The sequence below is a fragment of the Protopterus annectens genome, chromosome 4.part0 (genome assembly GCF_019279795.1).
Source record: "Protopterus annectens isolate FY-2018-M chromosome 4.part0, PAN1.0, whole genome shotgun sequence".
Classification (NCBI taxonomy): domain Eukaryota; kingdom Metazoa; phylum Chordata; order Ceratodontiformes; family Protopteridae; genus Protopterus; species Protopterus annectens.
This window is the reverse complement of record NC_056733.1, coordinates 1,152,986,659-1,153,001,738: the sequence shown is the minus strand read 5'-3', so window position 1 is coordinate 1,153,001,738 and position 15,080 is coordinate 1,152,986,659. Positions and strand designations below refer to the sequence as shown.

At 44.6% G+C, this 15,080-nt stretch overlaps 1 protein-coding gene across 1 annotated transcript in view; it reads left to right on the top strand.

Annotated features, from left to right (window-relative positions):
* CPSF1 (cleavage and polyadenylation specific factor 1) overlaps positions 1-15,080 on the top strand; it is a 2,236,766-nt gene that overhangs the window by 1,332,536 nt on the left and 889,150 nt on the right. Inside the window, exon 20 of the mRNA XM_044069873.1 lies at positions 10,143-10,321. Coding sequence (XP_043925808.1) covers positions 10,143-10,321 — 179 coding nt within the window. The remainder of the gene's footprint in view (positions 1-10,142; positions 10,322-15,080) is intronic.

Sequence of the window (15,080 nt, the reverse complement as noted above, 5' to 3'; positions counted from 1 at the left end):
CAAGGAGTAGAATTTCTGTTTCCCATCCAGTTATCCAGGTTACGCTTAAAAAGGGGTAAAGTGGTACTCTGCTTGATGTGGCAAGGGAGTCTGTTCCATAAATAAGGGAGTCTCTGAGACACAAATCTGTCCTGCCAACAAGTCTTGTTTATGTCACAGACCAGGTTGAGGCCGTGCATGCGGGTTACTTGAGTGGAAATTGACTTGCAGATATGCAGCAGTCCCATCAAGGTGGGGTCCATGAACGCCTTGTATGCCAGACAGAGGTCACCTCTGAGGAGTCTGTATGAAACCGAGTAGAGGGATAGGGCTTTTAGCCTATCTGTGTATGGTAGATGTTTGAGGCCCTGGATTCTCCTGGTGAGGAACCTCTGTGGTCTCTCCAGCTGCTGCATGTGCTTTGCGATGTACATGCCAAAAGGGGTGTTGTACTTGATAATGGGCCTTATAAGGGAAGAATACAGGGATATTATGACCTCCTTGTCCCTGGATGAGATACCCTTAGTTATGAGGTGGGCCATGTAGAAGGCTTTCCGTACAGTGGAAGCAACATGATGGTCAAAAGTCAGGTTGTTGTCAACCTGGGTGCCCAAATCCCTCACGACTGATTGAGTGCTTAGGACATTGTTATTAATGTGATAATTTGTGGGGACGTCACTCTCCCCAAAGAGGATGATCATAACAACAAACATGCCAAGAGAAGTCTGATTCATTAGATTGATTCCTGAAAAGAGGAACCAGTAGTCCTTTTCTGACAATGCAGCAGGATCCGAGATTACTGAACCCATACCAAACTCACAAACTCAAAGATGCCAGGCTGATAAAACATAGCTATTTGTTTACTTTTACTGCACTTTCTTTTGAGAGGGTTCCTTGCGCAATGCATCTCTCTATTCTCCTTGGGGCCATATAATTTTGGGATGCATCAGGGGTATGTCTTTTCACAGAATGGTCCTTGCCTCTCCAGATGAAGATGCCCTTTTGGCACTGCAGGGTATGAATCCCTACAACTGGGAAGGTATGTGAAGATTAAGGGAGCATTCACACTGTGGTCAGCCACTGACCTTCGGGTTGGTTTGTGCACCTAATGGATTTCCTTATGTGCTCTGAGTGTCATTTTTATGGTTGGCTGTGCACTAGTCATTCATGAGAGGATATGCACCACCTTTGCTGTGATGCATCTTTCAGATGCCTTGGTTCCACTCTCTGAGACTGCAGCTGTTTCTTCTCATAAGCCTATTTTCCATTTGGAATTGTGATGTCCAGAACACACCTTGGCAAATTCCCATGTCCATCTCTGCAGAGAGGGTGAGAGTCCTCTCTCTTCCCTGGCCATCTCCTTCACTAGCCAAATACTTTTCAGACTTTGCTTGACTGAGTCTTAGTCATGGCTTTATCCCTGTGTCCCTTAAAGCTGATTTACATAGCTATGTATTCATTCCAGGTGTTTTAATTGTCAGAGCGGCTGCAAGGTTATAGAGAAATTGTCATATTTTTCAATTAGGACTGTTTGCACGGTGTTGTTCCAGGAAGAGGACAGATCCCATTTCTTGCCTTATACTTCTAGCCCTTTATCTTACATATCAGTTGAATAATTTGTTAACCAGGTAAGTGGACTGGCCTAGTCACCCTTTTCAGCTACTACATGAACCAGTAAAGAAGAGTACATAAATGTATATGGACAGTTTACTATACTCAATCAAAAAACAATTCTTCAAGGATATCCTCCATCTTTAGCCCCATCATGCACTCTATCTTCAACTTGGGAATTGAATTTTGATATAAAGAAACTGTATGTACCTCCTTTTGAACCTCCTACTACAGCTGAATTAAATGCCCATGCTAGTAGAAATATTTCTTGGTAATAGTTACCTCTGCTAGAAGGATATCACAACTGCATGCACTGATATGGAGGATACTTTATATCAACTTCTACAAGGGGGGGGGGGTGGCTGAATGCAGACCATTCATTTGTGCCCTGGGATGATTCCTTAACTTTCCCATAAATAGTTGATGTGAAGTTGTTCTGTCTCACCTTCATTCTCATTTATGGGTTCGGAGCCGATCCTCGGCTCTGACTCGGCCAAATGCTAAAGCTTGAGGTCTTCAACCAGCTTGTGGCTGCCTCCCTGTCCAATGATGCACTGGTGATTCCCTCAGATCTCGTTTGCCGCTGCAACACATCAGGCATTTCATCAGCTCTGGCCAGTGAATATAAGTATTTTTCTCAAGTTTAATATCTTTTCTAAATATTTCATCTTTTATGTAGTAGTTAGAGGTTAGTTTAACCGAGTTAGTTTAGTGAATAGCATATCTTTTTCTCTTTCTCTTTGTGGCTGTTTTTTATTAGGCCTAGTTAACTCCCTTTTCCCATTTATTCTAAACATTGATAGTTATAGTTTTCACTTGTATACAAATATATCTTTATGTGGTGTGTTTCTTGTTAGTGCTATAAAAAGCTTAGATATAGTTTTTGTGAGCCCATTTTTTTTATTTAGGGCTATTTCTTCTTTAAAATAAAGCCTGTTTAAATTAGAAGGCTTTAAGAATTGTTTATAGTGTGATTATTATTTTTTGTAGGATTGTTAATATGTCTCAGGAGAAATCTAAGTCTGGTTTCAAAAAGTGCCCCAAGTGTGGGCAAAAGATGTCCATCACAGATGGACACTTGGATTGTGTATATTGTTTGGGAGAAGTTCACCTCCAAGGAAATTGTTCCATATGCCACTCATTTAGTATTAGGGTGCTGCATGTGAAAAAAAGTAAACTGATAGTGAGAGGACTGGTCAAGTCTTCCTTTCAGAACTCATTAGATAAGCGCAAGACCCAAGACAAACATTCTAAATCTTCCAAGTCTTCTTTTGGATCAGAGCCGAAGACAAGCTCATCGACTCAAAAAAAATCAGATAGACCATCTACTTCGGCACCACAAGTTTTGGAGCAGACGGTTGTGCTTGCTGGTAGGAGCCGGTCCCTGGTTCTGGAGCCAGTATCTCCTACCCTTAAGTCTCCTATTTTACAGTCAGTGGCTTCTTCCATAGCCTCTTCTCAGTCCTCAAGGCTCTCTGATAAGGATGTGGATTGTGTGGTGCAGAGGCTGCTGCAGATTCTGGCACTAGCTAAGATTTTGTCTGGGCCGACCCTTGGAGCTTCGGGCCCGACTGAGACCCAGTCCATTACTTGTGTTCCTCCTCTGACCTGACTCGAGGTTTCGGAGCCATAGTGTTCGGAGCTGATGATCCTGGATCCGCCGGAGTCAACGCCTGCTCCAGGCCTGTCTGTTCCGACTACTCTGACTTCCTTGGTGCTGACCGTGGAGTCTAGGAGCTGACACTTGCCGGTCGGGTCTGGAGAGGATAGTCAAACCGACCTCTCAGTTCCCACTTTACCACTCGGGGCATCAGCGCGGCTGAGCTCTGCTCCTACCTGGGCTCGGATCCTTCCGCTTCTTCAGATCCAGGGGTTTCCTCTCATTGGAGCTGGGGGGGGGGGCTTTTGATGCCATGAGGCGAGTGTTGTCCCCTCGGGCTTCCACATCATCAGAACCAGCAACCTCCTTCCCCAAAGTGCCTGTGTCTACCTCTGCTTCACTGGTCCCTCAAAAATGTAGAGACTGAGAGCTTCAGGTTGCCCCATTGGGTGAGCCCTGCTCTACCGAGGCCTCACCAGAAGCTCCCACTGAGGAGGTTCCCAGGAAGAGACTTTGCAAGAGGAAGCATCTGGACTCCCCACAGGAATCCATCACATTAGATACTGACTTGGATGAGTCAGAAGGGTCCCCACGGTCCCCCTGTGATGATATCTTTTTCAGAGATATCTTGGAAATTCTCAAACAGAGGGTTGGCTGGAAACCCATTAACCCTACTGATGATGAGTCAGTTCTCCTAAAGGCTTTCGGGTCTCAACCCTTCACTTCTTGGGTGTCTCCTCCTTTTGATGAGTTGATGGAACTCATCTCTCAAAAGGCATGGGAATCCCCAGATACCATGGAACCTGTCCCTCAGAGGCCTAACAAGTTTATGACTTCCCCCAGGACAAGGCTTTCTTAACCAAAGGAGTACTCGTCGATGCTATGGTGGTGGTGGCAGCCACCAAAAAGGAGCTGTCAGAGAGGTCTACATTTGTTCATCCTCCTAACAGGGATTCCAGGATTATGGACAGATATGGTAAGCGCATGTTTAGTTCAGTGGCCTTTGCTCTTTGATCCCTGAACTATCTCATACATTTTACTAGACTGCACAGAGATCTCCTTAAAGAGCTGGGAGATACTCTACAGGGTGCAGTAGCTGCAGGAATTTCAGATAAGATAACTTCCAAGCTTGCTACCCTAAATTCCCATATAAACTCTTCCATGCAGCTGATGGAGCGAGTAGGGCAGCGGGTACAGGAATTGCTCTTAGAAGACATTCCTGGATCTGCTTATGTTCCTTTGCGGAGCCCTTTAAGTCATCCTTTGTGAATACCCCTTTCGATGGCTCCTCCCTGTTTGGACCCAAAGTAAAGGAAACGTTTACCAGGAGTGAACAGGATGGGAAGCCTCTCTTTGCTGTTGGAGTCCATTTTTCCACCCCTACCAGACCTTACCCCAAAGGACAGAAGGTAGGGAAGATGTGGTTCTGTAAAACTCTAGGAGCTTTCCAGGACACTCGTGGTGAACCTCCCTGTAGAGGCAGAGGAGGGGGTAGTAATGGAAGACGCTGCCCACGCAGCAGAGGGGGTCCGCAGTATCAGGGTGACAGAGATCAGTTCTTTGGAAAGCCCTATCTATGCTTCTGAAAGGAGGGCCGCCTGTCCATCTCTGGAGGCAGTCAGGGGACGCTTATCTCTGTACCCAGATGCCTGGCAAAACATAACAAAAGATCACTGGGAACAAAGCATAATATCCAGAGGATACTCCATTCCCTTTGCCACCCCACCACCCCTTGTAAGAAAATTCTCAGATGTCCCACCCAGTCACAGAGTACAAGCTACCATGGAGATTCAAAGGTTGCTAGAAAAAGAGTCATCCAACCAGTCCCGGCAGACCAGAGAGGATCCGGAACTTACTCAAGGTTCTTTTTAGTTCCAAAGAAAACAGGGGACTGGAGACCCATTTTGGACCTCAGCAGACTAAACAAATCTGTCAAAAAGACAAAGTTTCGGGTGGTCACGGTACAGTCGATACTTCCCTTTCTCGGGAAAGACAATCGGATGTGCTCGATAGATCTCCAGGATGCATACTATCACATCAAAATGGCCAGGCCATCCAGAGATCATCTGTGCTTTTGGCTCGGAGCCAGTCACTACCAGTTTCGAGCTCTGCCCTTTGGTCTCACTACAGCCCCCAGAGTGTTCACCAAATGCATGGCAGTAGTCACGGCTCACCTGAGACTTTTAGGATTCCAGGTGTTTCCATACCTATATGACTGGCTCCTCACCGCCACCACCAGGCATCAACTCATACTAGCAAGGGACACGACCTTAAAACCTCTGCAGTCAGTTGGGGATTATCATAAACTCAGAAAAATCTGCCTTATTGCCATCCAAATGTACCGTCTTTATAGGAGCAGATATAGATACCATTTCCATGACTGTAAAACTTCCACTGGAAAGGGTTTGTGTTTTATGAAATCAGGTCCTAGTACTTCTAGCACAAGAAAAAGCCCCTGCTTCAATGGTGCTCAAATTATTGGGGACAATGGCAGCAGCACTAATTGCGATTCCTTTAGGTCGAATGCACATGCGTATACTACATTGGCTTCTGTTCACACAGTGGTCCTTTCAGAAGCTTCCAGTGTCTCATCAAATCCTGATAACAAACTCATGCAAGAACGACCTTTGCTGGTGGCTAACATCTCATCAAATAACAATAGGTCACCCCTTTGTTCTACCTGCTCCCATTGCCACTCTGACCACGGACACCTCCCTGATGGGGGGGCACATTATCAGGGACGAACAGCCCAAGGCACGTGGAAACAACACAAGGCTCATCTGCATATCAATGTCATAGAGATGAGAGTGGTACTTCTAGCATTGCAGTCCTTTCAAGACTCCCTTCCTCTAGGAACTATTGCAATTCAAACGGACAACATCTCAGTGGTCTGGTACATAAACAAACAAGGAGGAACCAGATCTTTACCCCTTTGTCGAGAGGCCCTGAGAGTATGCCAATGGGCAACTTTCACCCAGCATTTTCTGATAGCAACGCACATGCTGGGTAAGTCCAGTGTGATAGCAGACAAATTGAGCAGAGCAATTCTATTGCCTCACGAGTGGTCCCTGAAACAAGAAGTAGTGGAAAGGATATTCTGCAGATGAGGCCAGCCTTGCTACGACCTCTTTGCAACCCCAATGGACACGAAATGCAGCAGTTATTTTGCCCTAATCTCCCCCACAGGAGATTCCCCAAGGGAAGCGCTTGTACACAGTTGGCCCCACGGTCTCCTTTATGCATTTCCACCTTTTCCACTGATACCCAAAGTTTTACAGAAAGCAAAGGCACCAAGAGGGACCATTATTCTTGTAGCCCCTTACTGACCTCGTCAGATTTGGTTCCCCTTTCTTCAGCCTCATCTGTTGGAAGAACCTTGGATCCTGGACACAGTTCCAGATCTTCTGACTCATTCATCAGGGGCTCTTCATCCCACACTTCACACCCTCAAATTGACAGCTTGGCTGTTCCAGTTCCCAGAATAGCCAGGTTTCAAAATCTCTCAGCTGCAGCTCAGCACATTATAATATCCTCCCGTAAATCATCTACCAGGAAGCTGTACCTTAGTAAATGAAAGAGATTTTCTATATGGACGCCTCAAAACAATATTGACCCATATCTAGCCTCAGTTTCATCCATTTTAGAGTTTTTGACCAAACTTTTCAATGAAGGAGCAGCTGCTGCAACCATTAGGGTTCATTTAGCAGCAATCTCTAACTTTCACCTTGGTGATCAAGGGTCTAGTATCATGTCCCACAGACTCTCCAAAGTCTTTCTTAAGGGCGCCTCTCATTTGAGACCCCCTATTTAGTCTCCAGTTACACCATGGAATCTAAATTTTGTCCTTTCTCGTATCATTTTACCCCCATCTGAACTGGCCTCATCTTGTGACCTGAAATATGTGTCATGGAAAACCATTTTTCTAGTAGCTATTACATCAGCTCGGAGGGTTTCAGAGTTACATGCCTTGTTCATAAAACCTCCATGTTTAATATTTTATAATGACAGTTTCTCTTAGGACAAATCCATCTTTTTACCCAAGGTATTTTCAGCTGTAAATCGCAACCAGATTATGAAATGACCTGTTTTTTTCTCTAATTATTCTAATAAGATGGAACATACACTGCACAAGTTGGACGTCCACAGGCAGCTTCAATTCTATTTACACAGGACTAAAGACATTAGAAAATCAGAACAGCTCTTTGTTTCATTTTCAGACTCAAAGAAAGGTGCTGCAGTGGTAAAAACCCACTTTGTCAAAATGGTCATCAGATTGTATCTCTTTCACATACGACTCTGTTCATTCACTATTACATAAAAAAGTAAAGGCCCATTCAACTAGAGCTGTTTCCCCATCTTCAGCCGTTTTGGCCAAACTACCAATATATTCCATTTGTGCAGCAGCTACATGGTCTAGACCTCATACCTTTATCCATCATTACAAATTGGACAAGGCCTCCAGGGACAGGGCTTACTTTGGTTCCACTGTCCTGAGGAATATACTCCTTTGAGCCACCCGAGAAAGATGGTGCTTGAGACACTAACCCATCAGTGAGATTGAAGGCGAGATAGAACAACTTCACATAAAGAAATTATGTACTCACCATAACGTTCCATGTGAGTTGTTCATCTCGCCTTCATTCTTACGTCCCACCCTCCTACACCCGACTAGTGTCTTGTGGACTGAGAAGTTGAAACAAGTTGGGTTGTCTTTAGCCCTTATCTAGTGTATCCTTGGATACTAATTATTTTGGGGACGGAACTTATCTAGTCAGTTAGTTGGCAGCAAACAAGATCTGAGGGAAGCACCAGTGCATCATGGGATAGGGAGTAGGCCACGAGCTGGTTGAAGACCTCGAGCTTTAGCATTTGGCCAAGTCCGAGCCAAGGATCAGCTCCGAACCCATCAGTGAGAATGAAGGCGAGATGAACAACTCGCATGGAACGTTATGGTGAGTACATAACTTGTTTTTTTCTCAAGTCAGAGGGCATTAAAGTATGGATTTAACAACATGGATGTGCATTGACAGCTGAAGTGTTATACCAACAGTGCCAAGGACTTCATTCTAATTCTCCATCTTTCTTTTTTTTTCATGCTAGGCCAGAAGGTTGTCTTATAACTAAACTAAATTTGCTGGTCAGCTGCAACCTTTCAGTTATCATATGCATACCGTAAGTCTTTTTGGGCAGATGAAATTGCAACCTGCTTAGCTGATATACTTGTTGCCCTTTACAAGCATGTCTCTGCTGATAGTGTTTTAATACAAGATCACCTGTACGAGTAATTGTTATATTAAATAGCCACCATGAGGAATCACATTCATGATAATATGAAACAATATGAAAGCAAGGCTATGGCAAAGTAGACATGATCAGAAAAAAAAGGTGGCTGTGGTGTCAACATGCTGATCCATTGATATTCCAGGATGTAAGATAATGATGAAGTCTAATTAAAAAATGAAATTGCTCAAATTATTTGCAAATTTATTATCTTGCAACATAGAATACCACTAAAAGTTTTTTTTATTGGAATTTTGATTCCACAGCTGTCTTTTTTTTCTAATCATAGCTGTGTTGCTATACCTTGATTTTGTATTATGATGGATTTTCATATTTCCATGCACACCTTCTGTAAGTGCTACAAGCGGAATGTCAGGACTAGAGGTAGGGCACAAGGCATGTTTTAACCATCCACCCATCTCTAGGGTTAGCCCTCAGTAATTGCTGTTACTCTTTTATTCATCTACTCAATGTCCTGCAGCACTGATTCTTTCCAAGAACATAGTAGAGTTGTGAGAGGGGTATTCACCATAATATTGATGTTCAAATTGAAGGATAATTGCAGCATAATCCAGCTCCCTTCCCTTGTACAAGTAGAGTAAACCTTTTTCTGTTTGTTTTGTAGTTGTTAAAGAGCCACAGCATTTGTGGGTATCTAATTTTAGTGCTTGGGGTACTTATTTGTTTAGTATGATTTTACTCTTTAGAAGTATTTTACACAAAGCTAGCTACACACATGCACGCACACACACATGCACACACACAGTTTTTGTTTATACTAGTGGAGTACCCCTTGAAAATTAGGCTTTAGGCTAGGCACAAGAGCCTTTGCTGGTAGCGTTCTACTAAAAATAAAACTGGTTATCTTTCCTTTATTGCCTAAGGGCCACTGCATGGGTGATAACTAATGTCTCATATGGATAACATACTGCTTTCCAGGTCTGGCCTGAAGACTTATTTCTGTGACTAATTAATAGTCGCCTTATGTCCTGTAGTGTTTATTCTTCTAACTCACTGTCTGTGGTTATGGTGAATAGCCATATACTACTTTGCTAAAAGATGCAGAAAAAAATCCAGCGCTTGTGATTCTTCTCATCATTTGCTTAAAGCAAAAGCTTCAAATGGTCTGATGTAACAGATACCCATCTACTCAGAATGTCAGCTGTGCTGTGAAGAAGACTTATGACATGGGTGTTTGCTGCATTCTTCCCAACCTGTGTGTGGACAGCTTCTCTATCCTGAAGCTGTTGGTGTTTCACTTTGTCAGACTACTAGATAATTTATTATATTCTTGTATGTTATGTATTTTTGTGTCTTCCAGGTTGGGCTTGCTCAGTGGATGGTCAGGCTGAATGAAAAAGTTACTTGTAGTGCTCTTCTAATCAAGCACTTAATGCCTTGGATGGAACTCATACTTTCAGGAATAAAAAAGAGAAAAGCATTCACAAATGTACTGACCTAAGAATATCAAAAGAGGAATTTTTTAAAGATTTGCTGATATGCCAAGTATATATGCATGTTGTTTATGGTAGATCTGCATAGCTTTTCTTCACAATGCTGTACTTTTGTTGTCAAAACTGGTCTGTCTTTGTAAAAGAAATGCTACTGAACATAGCTAATGACTCATATGTTTTATGTCTTATTTCCAACTTTGTATTCTTACTTTTACCAGTTAACCAGGTGCATTTCATTCCTGTGGATATGGGCTCGCCCATCATACATTGTTCTATGGCAGATCCTTATGTAGTAGTCATGAGTGCAGAGGGGCAGGTGACCATGTTTGTTTTGAAGAGCGATTCATACGGAGGGAAAGCAAACAGATTAACCCTTCAGAAACCTCAAATTCACATGGTAAGTTAAGTAGATTTTGCTTGTATATTTCTTACTTAAATCTTTAGATCTTGCTAAACTTTCAAGTAAGAATAATCTTGCTTGACTCCATGGCACAGAAGGATGCAGCCATGACTTCTTGAGGTGACCCATGTTCTATTAGTGGCACAGGTGCTGGAGAGGCAGAGGAGTGAGGATGGGATTTTGCAACTTACATCACCTTGCTTATCTCGGAGCAAGGTTGTGGGTTTCTGCTCGTAACCAGGTTCTCCCCAGTGGAGACAGGTGACCATATCCTCTTTATGAGTAGGTTGCTTAGTGCCTATCAGTGAGGAAGGAGAATTGATTGGATGTCATGCATAATGTTATATGTTCTTTGCTCTCAAGGTTTTCTCTCACCCTGCGTACCTTATAAGTCCCTCCCAAGAGCATGTATATTGTCCTCCTCATAACTGTTGCCCTTTGAAAGGAGTAGCAATTTCAGTCATAAGTTGTTGCAAGGTTGTTTCTACCTCAAGATGGAGGGTCCAGCTGTTGCAATGAATATGGCAGGACCTTGCTGTCCGTCAAGTAGCAGAACAAATGTGTTATTGTGGAAGTAAAACAGGTGTCAGCAGCAGGGAATTGGGGGGGGGGGGCATAAAAATGATCTTAAAGATGCTTGGTTTTAGACTAATGAAAGCTATAAAATCTCAGGTGTAATGTACTAGGTTTGTAATTGCATAAATGTGTTCTGACTTGTTTTGAAAGTCCAAGGACCCTGTTCTGATTCCCTGAATAGAAAGACTAACAATGTGAAAGGAGATTGTGCATTATGTCTAAGATACAGTTATCTCAGAATATTCCCCTGAGCAAGATATACAGTAAGATTGGAAGTAAGTATTTGTATGTAGCAGGGATGTGGAGGTATAGCCTTTCATGTAAGGGATGGTGCAGGGAAACAAAACCCAATGCAAAAATGTTTTACTAAATCAAGTTTCAACATTTGCTGTATTTCCTTACCAGACACAGTCTGTGTTTCCATAGTTTCAGGGCTAGAAATTGTGAGTTTGTGCTTTACAGGAACTGATTTAGTTATGCTTGTCAAGGATAATTGTTACATTACATTCCAAAGAGAGGGATTTTTTTCTGCAAGTGGACATCTGTCTTTTGGCCAGGTTCAGGTGCCAGGTTACCACTTATGACTTGGGAAAATTGACTGCAAAGGAAAGAATAACCTGTATTATTTCAGGTTCTCTTTTTTGTTACAGAGGATTATGGAAACTTCACATTGTGCAAGACAGTTCGGCAGTTCCAGGCAAAGATGTTCTAGTGGTGATGAAGAATAACTAAAAAATAAAAAGATAGCACAGGTTAAGTGCAGGACAAGAATAGAGAGTAATTTGATTATGTAGTGTCCCGTGCTTTGTACTGTCACCATCTGCCATAAAATGCACTAATCAGAGTAGCTTGTCTGTCACAGGCATTGTTTCTCATGGGTCATCATAGTAACAAGCTGCTTTAGAGGAGCTTTTGGTAGAGATTGACAGTGGAGCACATCAGTATGCCAAATACATTTCAAAAAGCAGTTAACATGTTTCTGTAGTCCCAGGACTGAGCGGAGGAGGGGCACTGACCACAACTCTGATCTGTGATATATAACAATAAGTATTCTGTTTTCTGCTTATTTTTTTACTAGTTATTACTTATTCTAGCCATTTATAACACTTTTTTATTGTCTGCTGCATACTTTGCACTGTAGGTTATTGCTATAAACTAATCTGCATGGTTGTACTAAAATTGTTTGCCTTACAGGGCCTGTTAAATCACATTTGTTACTGTCACACTGAAAATTTTTTAGCTAGTTGCACTGTGTGAAAGGTATTAACTGGAAATTGTCATCATTTGTTAAGCATCTGTTTGTTCTGATTTCCTGCCAAGGAGTGCATCATATAACTGATTTGTTTGCAGTTAGAAGAATTCTCTAGAGTCTCCTTGCTCTTTTATCAGTTTAAACCGTTCATTTAGTGGCTAACTGCTGTTTTTCTGCTGTGATAAACATTTCTGTAGTGTTTTCTGCCTAAAATAGTGTAGCTAGTAGCTGTAGCACAGCCCAGTTCAGGTTTGCTGTCTCTCTGGCTGGTAAAGGTTGGCTGGTCTAGGGCTTGGAATAAGCACTCATTGGTTCTTTTGAACTTTTTTTGGAAATTGTTTCAGCTTGTACCTTCTGGTATTTAAGCCCTACCTTTGACAAGATTTCTGTCTGTACACACTGAGCTGAGCGGAGGAGGGGCACTGACCCACAACTCTGATCTGTGATATATAACAATGTGTCCTGTGTTTTTGCTTTTTTTTACTAGATCTGAAGTAGTTTACTTCATTTGGTCTTCAACCTGTGGGTCCTCGGATCCATATCAGATCCGACACGGCCAGATTTCCCAGCTATGGCTCCGAGCTCCATGCTTCTCCCTTTAGCGATAATGCCCCTGTCTCCCTTCTCCCCCCAGATCTCGTTTGCCACCTGAGAGGAAGCAGCATGGTCCGAGCTCCATTGTGGTATTGTTGCAGTTTAGAGAGTAAAATGTAACATTTTGGACTTTTCTAACTATCCTTTTCACTCCTAACCTTTTCTATACCTTCACGAGGTACTTTGTAGCTTGTTTCTTCTAGGCTTTTCTATCTTCCTCCCCTCTTATCTTTCCTCGTGGGTGTGTGTGTGTGTGTTTAATTTGAAAGGCATGGCAGACGCCCCGAAGCCTGGTTTCAAAAGATCCACAGAGTGTGGCCATAAACTTTCCCCGACGGATGGCCACACACTGTGCGTGGTTTGTTTGGGGGTGGCTCACCTCCAGTCCCCCTTTCCTGTGATGTTTCACCTCGGCTCAGGTCCTCAAAGTTCTCCTCTGAGCCTGAGGTTCTAGTTAGCTGGTCGCCCCCTAGGCATTCTCCCCACCAAGTCTCCCGTCCACCCACTGTACTCGGAGCCTATCTGAAGCGGAGATGGACAAGATGATGCAGAGAGTTATCAGCACTCAAATCTAGATGGGGGGTCTTGCCAGTACCTTCTCCCACCGGAGTGGGCGCCTTCCAACCAATATTTAAGACCTATCACTACTTCTCCGATCTGACCTGCCGTTTTGGAGCTGTTGGATCCGAGGACGGCCAGAGTCGAGGGGTCGGCGCCAATGGTACCATGTACCTCGATGCCGGCCAGTACCCTGAGTGTGTCGGATCTAACTAGATCGGATCCGAGCTCTCAGAGCCGTAGCCTCGGGGTCGGATCCGAGGGGGTGCTCACTGCTCTGAGCTTGTTGGAGAGAAGCATCCCCCTCGGCATCTTGGCTCCTAGAGGCTAGGATCTGACTCCCTGGTCGGATCAGGGGGAAGCAGCTTCCACTAGTTCAGCCCAGGAGGTCCGTTCCCTCTCTGCATTCGACGTGGTGGAGAGGGTTCTCGTATGGTCGAGGCCTGTGACTATTTTGTTTTGGGAGTCCATCCAGACCCCCCTGGCCTTGAGTGCAGTTCCGACCATCTTGCCGTCTAAGGGACAGCCCATAGCTGTAATGCCCCAGGATGTTCCAGCCTTGGAACCACCCGCTTGCGAGACCTACCCAGAGAGTCCCCCTGAGGAGCCCCTCCCCCGCAAGCATACATGTAAACGGATGCACTTGGACTCCCCTCCAGAGTCCCTCACATAAGACACAGACCTGGATGAAGGAAAAGGTTCCCCAAGATCACCCCCTGAGGATGTTTCCTCCACCAAAGGGGGGGGGGGGGGTCCGCCCCCAAACCAAGCTCTGACGAGTCTGTGTTTCTGGAGTAATTCGGCTCGGGCCCGTCTACCTCTTGGGAGTCTCCTCCTGCCGCTCCACTCATGGATTTGATAACATCTAGGGCATGGAAGGAGCCGGACACCGTAGAGCCAATACCCAAGTGCCCAGACAAGGTCTTAAGCCCTTCCACAGACAAATTACAGTGGCACAAGATGTCCCCTGTAGATGTTATGCTGGTGGCGGCGGCCACTAAGAAGAAACTCGCCCAGGAGAGTCCCACTGTCCATCTGCCTGACTGAGAGTCAAGGACGCTGGATCATTTTGAGAAGCGATTCTATGCTTCAACGACCTTCTGTGTGAGGACGCTGAACTACATGGCACACGCTATTCGACTCCAGTGAGATCTGGTCAAGGAAGTCACGGAGTCGACCCCGGGGTCCATGTCGGCAGAGGACAGGAAGCTGTTCGATGCACGAATGGCCACCCTAAAGTCTGTAGCCAACACATCCACACGTTTGCTCTCCCATGCCACGGAGGGAGCAGTATGGGCGGTGGGGTCAGGCATTGCCATCCGGCACCATGCCTGGCACCGCTTATGTCAGTTCTCAGAGCCCTTCAATGCATCTTTTACCAACGCCCCTTATGATGGTTCTTCCCTGTTTGAGAAGACAGACAGAGAGACTTTGGTCCAGAGCGAGAAGGACAGGAAGACACAATCTGCCATTGGGATCCGCTTCTCACGGCCTCAAAGGTCCTTTTCCAGGAACCAGCGAGGCCAGAAGAAGATGTGGTTATGCAAGTCTCAGGCGTTTTCCTGAGCTGCTCAGGACTTACCTTCTCTCAGAGGCAGAAGGGGATACAATAGACACCCGCCCTAGAAGCAGAGGGGGTCCTAGGAATTTTGGGTCCCAAGAACCTTTCTCGGATAAACCTGGACAGCAACCCTGAGGGGTTGCCCATCTGTCCATCTCTGGAGGCAGTCTGGGGGGTCATCTGTTGCTTCACTCACTAGCATGGGAGTCCATCAC